The sequence below is a fragment of the Cynoglossus semilaevis genome, chromosome 5 (assembly GCF_000523025.1).
Source record: "Cynoglossus semilaevis isolate Cse_v1.0 chromosome 5, Cse_v1.0, whole genome shotgun sequence".
NCBI classification, from domain to species: domain Eukaryota; kingdom Metazoa; phylum Chordata; class Actinopteri; order Pleuronectiformes; family Cynoglossidae; genus Cynoglossus; species Cynoglossus semilaevis.
The window spans coordinates 12,242,402-12,249,830 of NC_024311.1; the positions used below are offsets into that span (position 1 = coordinate 12,242,402).

At 38.9% G+C, this 7,429-nt stretch overlaps 1 protein-coding gene across 2 annotated transcripts in view; it reads left to right on the plus strand.

Moving 5' to 3' along the window:
- LOC103379116 (E3 SUMO-protein ligase PIAS1-like) overlaps positions 1-7,429 on the plus strand; it is a 36,008-nt gene that overhangs the window by 17,073 nt on the left and 11,506 nt on the right. For both annotated transcript variants that reach the window (XM_008310563.3, XM_008310564.3), the window contains exon 2: positions 910-1,405. In XM_008310563.3, the coding sequence (XP_008308785.1) occupies positions 910-1,405 (496 nt within the window). The remainder of the gene's footprint in view (positions 1-909; positions 1,406-7,429) is intronic.

The window sequence follows — 7,429 nt, forward strand, 5'->3', positions numbered from 1 at the left end:
CTGCTGCTGCAGATCGGAGTGGGTCATAAAAATGCTTACAGGAGGGTTTTTTTAAATGTCAATTGTATGCAAATACCAGGAGCAGCCCACAGTATGTACTTTACAATAAAAAACGGCCACAAGGGTGTTTTTTTTTCTTCTTCTTCTTCACATAATGGAAACTACACCAAACACATTCTGTAAATATTCTGCACTCGGATGTGTGTATAAATGAGGTGCCTGATGGGAGTGTACTATGGGTACGCACTTTGTGACTTTATGATTGCAGTGATGTTTATGTGTACATTTGAAAATAACTACTTCTATGTGAGGTGAAGGGCTGACAGTGGAGTGGTTAGATAATTAGTTTCATATCTGCTTGTATGTAGGTCCCAGGTTTGAAACCACCTACCAAATGACCCGCTTCCATGGCAACCTGTAATGGGAGTTTGGGGGGGACACAAGCTGAATGTGATTTCTCAGTTCTGTGTTAGATTCATCCACTGCCATAAACATCACCCATAACAACAGAATGCCAACGTTGAGCCTTGATCTTGTCCGTCATAGTCTGAGGCAGCCTCTACAGACACTGACCTTTTGTGCAGAGATAATTGCATTCTGGGTTTTTTTTTTAATCCAACCCTATACTTATAGGTATTTATGTCTTCAAAGAATCTGTAAGTTATTTCAAAATTATCAGGCTGATCTTTACTAAAGAATTAGCTGCTCTTAAGTCGCCTGTAAATTAGGTGGATTAAGTGTAAACATATTATTTTTTATTTTCATCTTGGCTTGATTAAATGCATGACCTTGTTTTAAATCCCTTATTTACCAGAAATAAAATTTGATGCAAATAGTACTGTAGAAGTCAGATCCTTGCAGCGCTTCTTTGTTGTAAATCAGTTATTTACATTTTTTTTTTCATTACAGCAAATGGTGATGAGCCTGCGGGTGTCAGAACTACAGGTGCTGCTGGGCTACGCTGGCCGCAACAAACACGGACGCAAACATGAGCTGCTGACCAAGGCCCTCCACCTGCTGAAGGCCGACTGCAGCCCCGCCGTACACATGAAAATCAAAGAGCTCTACAGAAGACGCTTTCCTGCTAAAATGGTGTCCCACTCAGAGTTGGCCTTGTCTGGACCCCACCATCCTGCCACAGCTGGAATGGTCGGAGGAGGGGGCGCAGCCCTGCCTGCTGGACTCACACAACTGGCCTATGAGGGTCACGCGGGTCATGGTGGAGCCCCGTCACCTGCCGCCCTCCTGCCTCTGTCACTGCTCGGCCCTGGGAAGCATGAGCTGACTGGGCTGTCGCACCATCTACCCACGTCAGCTTCACTGCATCCGGTCCATCCAGATGTCAAGCTCCAGAGACTGCCCTTCTACGACATGCTGGACGAACTGATCAAGCCCACAAGTCTAGGTAGGAAAATGTGTCTTTTTTTTTTTGTGCGGTTCATAATTATTTAAATTTCTTTGTCGTGATGACATTTATCACCATTATAGTCCTACACAGACAGACATAACCAGACGACTCTGAGCCTCTTATCGAGCGTGATGACCGTCTTAGGATTCTGGGAAACAAATACGCAAATACGTATATGAAAATGTCTTAATTTTCCTACATTAGCATTTTAATGGAAGGGGAGAACGAGTCGTAATAAATTTGCCTACAGATTTATGTACAAACAAAACCCCTGCAGCTCCGTCATCAAACCATCTCCTCATCTTCTCTAATACTCTCTCACTCCAGCTATTACACTGGAGTGAGACGATACACTTCCTCCACTGTCTGTGTACACCCTCTCTCTCTCTCTCTCTCTCACTCTCTCTCTCTCCCCTCCCCTCCTCTTTTGTCTTCATGGCCTCCCTTAAATTTGCATTAAAGGTGAGAGAGAGAGAGGTAGAGAGAGGCGAAAACATGAGTGATGGAGTGAGTCTGAGTGAATGGGTGGGTGACTGACAGAAGAATGCAGTTTGATTTGTTAGTTGAAGTGATGGCCTCTCCAGACTAATAGTAAAATTCTGCACAAATGAGATTTTCCCCTGAGAAAAGATGAAGACATTTTTGCCATACTCCACATAATCCACATCCATATTTTCGTAAAAACCAATATTCAGTCATATGTTTTTTTCCTAAATACTCCACATAATCCACATCCATATTTCCGTTTTTTTCCTACCTGGTTACTTTTATATGTATTTCTTAAAACATAACTAACTCTAACCTTTAAATCTTTAATCTTTCTGGTGTTTCAGGGTTTTTTTTTTCTTGGTTTCATGACTCCTGCTAGTTACCGCTGTGTTTACAGCACCCCCTGCAGGAATTGTAGAGAAAATGTTTTATCTATCTATATATAAAAATTGTTTTTCATTTACTACAATTTTTTTTCACATTAATGCATATTTATTTGGGTGGCCACAGTCATAGAAAATACTATTTAAAAAATACATATTGATATGTTTTAATCATTTAATGAAAAAACAAGCAAACCAAATGAAATGGTTAAGAATTCCAATGTATCTAACTGAATTAAATAAGCCTGACTTAAATCATGTGATTGAGTGAGCCGACCAGCTCAGAATTCAAAAAAGATTTTTTTCTACAAAAATGTTCCTTCGCCGTGCTTTGATGTGAGGCAGGTGAACCTGTTCCTTCAGCAACTCTGACTCATATTTAGTACTAAGACTATTCAGTGCTATGTTAAGCAGTAACAGGTTTTGAACATTCCATCCTGTACACAGGGAGACAGTAGACAGTCCTCAGGACCAGTGTGGTCTGGTCCGTTTCACTGCTGTTGGTCAGTGCTCTGGCAGCAGCGTTCTCAACTGCAGGCTGCAGCTGCCTGATTGCAGTAAAATGGAGCCTTGGTTTTTGGCAGAGTTGACGAAATGAATTAGTGTCAAAACCATGAAGAGATTAGTGTGTTTTCCTGGTATCTCAGTGTGTGTCTTCATGCAGGTGTGACTTTTTTATCAACACATTTTTTTGTTCTTATCCAATGTGTTCCTGTACAGTCAGACTTTTTTCCCCTATATATATAATGGACATTTAATCAGTTAAAAAACTAAAACTGAAATCAGACTTGTTCACACGTGCTATGCATTAGACAGCGACACCTGATGCCAGTGTAGACAAGTGTCACAAAAAATCTCCTGACCTTCCGGGGTCTGACTGTTGGGGCAGTGTTTCCCAGTACAAGGTCATGGACAGAAGAAGAAACCTGGCCGACACATTTTTAGATTTTTACTCTGATCTCATACTTGAAGATAGAATATACATATATATTAGAGCCTTGATAGATGGATGTCAAATATATGTAAGGTTAAAGGTCACCTGTATTTTCAGATTGACTCTGAGAACATGTCCTTAGAAATCCCAACAACCCGAATATATTTGAATAAGAGTATTTTCCATCCCTCTTTTGACCACATTGTCTTTGTCCTTCTAACTGTCTTTGTTGGATCGTATCAGTAAGAAGAAGAAAGGGTCAGAACAAACTAGTAGACGGTCTGTCGGCTCTTTTGTTACAGCAGCAGCAGCTTCACTGGGTGAACTCCAGGCTCAGCCTCATTATTAGCCCCCTCTTCCTGACAGAACTATACCTCCCGTCTCATTATGGATACCACTGTAGTGCACATGTATTATACATGATTTAATCACCATACCTGCAGGAATAAGATGCAAGGCCATTTAGCATCTGATGAGCTTCTGGTGTATAATGGATTGTGGCTTGGGAATATAGCCTTAGAAATTCATACAATGGTGTAGAAAATTTTGCTCTGGTCTCGATTCAGGATTTTCACAATAATAGTGCGCTCACTAACAGACATTGCAAGTCACTGTTTTTCCCTCCTTACGGCCTCAAAATGTTAAAGGCTCAGCAGAAAAGTGCAGTATATTCAAATGATGTCACACAAAATTGAAAAATTACGTTTTTATTATACCAAAAAAAATGTTGCGGTTGTCTTGAAAGTGTGTGGCAGGCCTCCCCCAGGGGAGGAAACAGAGGAAGTATGGTAATAATTAACTTAAATTAGGATTTTATATGGACTGGTGTTGGACATAAGTTTTTTTTCTCATTTGTTGTAAAGAAAAAATAAACCAAACCTTTTTTTTACATGAAACTGAAATATTACGTGCACTTGTATTGTGCACTTGTAATGTATTTATTTTTTTGCTTTTTAGAGTGAAGCCGAACATGTTGGACATGAATAAAACATATAAAATTCAAAATTCAGTTTGTTGGTGTTTGCTCCAAAAACTAAAAATGTGAAAATAACCTTTACCTAAAGATCAACAACACTAAACAGCAGAATAGAACTTCTTCCCCAAAAGGTTGCATAAACATATCATTTCAATGTTGATTTCTATTTAGGTATAATTTTATATCAAAATGTGAAACAATTCTACATTCCTTCAAGAGATGTTCCTCACGGTCCAAATGGAAAGTCCTTGACACATACAGCGTTGTGAGTGTAATCTGCCGTCTCCTTCTACAGTACATCGTCCTTTATTTGACAGATAGTGTCACTGAATCCTGGAAGTTCTTTTATCACATTCACTCTCATGTCAAGTAGAACAGGATTAACTGGAGACGGTTTTCCAAAACATTTACTTTCCTTAAAACCAAATAATATCCCGGTGCCTGATTTACATTGGTCCTTATGTAATCAGCTGCGTATTTTCAACCATAAACACATTGGCTGGAGTCAAACAAAGACGTAACACAAAAGAATTCTGTCTGATCTGAAGTATAAACACATCAAACAGAATGGCTGCCATAATTAACACGCACACATTTTCATTGTCTTTGAAGCCTGTGTTGACATCTGTCTTGAACCTTGATAGTACCGTATTTTCCAGACTTTTACTGGTACACAAGCCTAGAGTGCCCTCTAGTGGCTGTTAGTGTGGAACTAACAACCAGTGAAATTATATATTTTATTATATGTGTCGCACCTGAGTATAAGTTGTAAACCCAGCCAAAGGATGAAAACAAGTGCGACTTATAGTCCAGAAAATACAGTCTGGAAAATTCTAAATGTTTGAGGATTGGGTTTGCAGTATGTGAGAACCTCAGATGTTCATTGAGTTTGTTCTACCAGAACGTTGCTCTGCTAAACTCAACATGAAAAACCCAACAAAGTATTTGACTTATAGATACGGCTCCTTCGACACCCAGACTGTATACTTAATGCCAGCCTGTGCTTCATGTAACCCCAGTGGAATGCTTTAATTAGCACTGGTGCTACATAACTGCACGCCCTCTTAAAGGATAATTGCTATAGTCAGGAGAAGGAGAAATAACAATTCTGGAAAGTTTTTTTGTTTTGTTTTTTCCATGCAGTTTTTTGGGTGTACATCTGTGTAGCACTGTAATTTAAAAAAATGTAACGAGTCTTTAAATGTCAAAAATTAAAATAAAAAAGAAAACAATTGTTGGCTGGTTGGAGTTCGTTTGGTTGGAGCTAGATCAAAGAAACTTTTTCCGCCTTTTATTTTACAGTCCTATTTTAAAACAGCTTCAAATAATTTAGATCAATCACTAGATGTAATAATCCTTAACGAGTGGAGACTCCCCTCAGCGTTCCAAATTTCGTAAAAAATGTCTATATTTAATCTGTGCAGGATTGAGAAGCAAATTCAACTGGGCCATATCTATACTTCTCTATTTTAGTTTGAAATTCAAACATTTTTTTTAGGGGCCTGGGGGGTCGGGGGGTTTATGTGTGGATAGGAGACAGTAATCCAGGATATCTGCTCATCTGTTCCTACCACCATGACGTCGCCTTTGTTAATTCGCTATGCTACATGACCTCATTACTGGAGGATATAACGACTCCATCTGCAAGTGTACAGTACGACATGCATATCCAAAAAAAACCAAAACAATCTGTGCTGCCCCTTTTTTTTGCAGCTGTTATTAATTTAAGTAAGGTACAATGCTGCCGCTCTAGAGACCTGTGTACCAGTATCTGCTACTCCTGTACTCCTGTTACTTTCACACTGAGAGCCGCTAGAGGGCGCTCTAGCTAGTGTGCGCTCTAGCTAGTGTGCGCTCTAGCTAGCGTGCGATTTATGTTTTTCTTTTTTTCTTTTTCATTGTTTTTTTTTTCTTTGGGTTGGTGCGACTTATAGTCTAGAAAATACAGTAAAAAATACCAAACATTTAATTTAACGGTGTGAGACTTATAGTCCAGAAAATATGGTAAAAAAACAACAACCAACATTTAATTTAACGGTGTGCTGCAGCTATGATCTATGATCCATCCTAGTAACAAAGACACAGTAAAGTAGTATTAAGTTCACTGACAGGTGATGTCCTTGGGACAGTGTGTGTTTGTGTGTGTGTTTCTTTGTCTTTGGCCGTACCAAAGCTCAGAGGGAGAGGCAGCAGCGCCACTAACACTTTAATAAACTGCAGCTGTGCTTTGTTCTGCTGCAGACGGACTGTGGAGCGGAGGAACATTCTCTGAGGCTGAGCTCACACCTCTGCTCATCAAACTGATCTGAAGTCACCAACAGGGATTTCTATTGTTTTTTTATTTACGCACAGGTTCCACTTTAGTAAAAACGTTCATATTTTCCATCGCTGTTGCCACCGGTGGATATGTTGGTGGTCACCTTCTCACCCCCACACTTCTCCCACCCTCCCCCAATATTTCCACTGTGACATACTACACAACGTCTGGTTTTCATTGCAGCCATAGGAATAAATATATAAATGTACAACAGTAATTTGACGAGTGTTCTAAGACGTGTGTGCAAACATGAGTGTAAAGGATTCAACAATTATGATTTCTTTTTTTTTTAATTACAGCTTTTAATTCTCTGTGTAGACTGTTATTAACAATTACCTGAGGAATGGTTCAGTCTGTGGTCACATTCATTTTTTTTATGCTTAAATTTTTTTTTTACTTTCATTGAAAAGACTAAATAATAGAACTGTATTTTAAATTAAATATCACTTTTTTTCTCTTTTTAATTTTATATGTCAGTTTAATAGTTTCATCTGTTACAGAATGCCAACATAATAGGACATTTATTATCTGTCTTCATTTCCATTAGGATGGAGATTATGTGCCAAGCCGACAAAGCAAATAATTACAATGTCTTTAGGATTGCCGTTTAATGAGATTAAAAGTAAAAAAGAAAAATACTGACTGCCTACATAAAGAAAAGACTTTTAAGCTTTGGGTGCCTATAAAGCTCTATAAAAAAACAAAAAAAACAAATGGTTCTTCTAACCGCGGTTATACGAGGGAATTCTGTCCAATTTTACATTTGGCCGAACTGCCAGAAAAAGCCTTCATTACTTCAGTATGTGGTTGTTCCCCAGTTAATTGCGTAACATTACTTTGGTTTTGATGGAACAACACAGACGTAGCAAGAAAAAACATGGACTTGTTTGTTTGAGCAGGTGTCGTGTTTACAGGCTGTAGA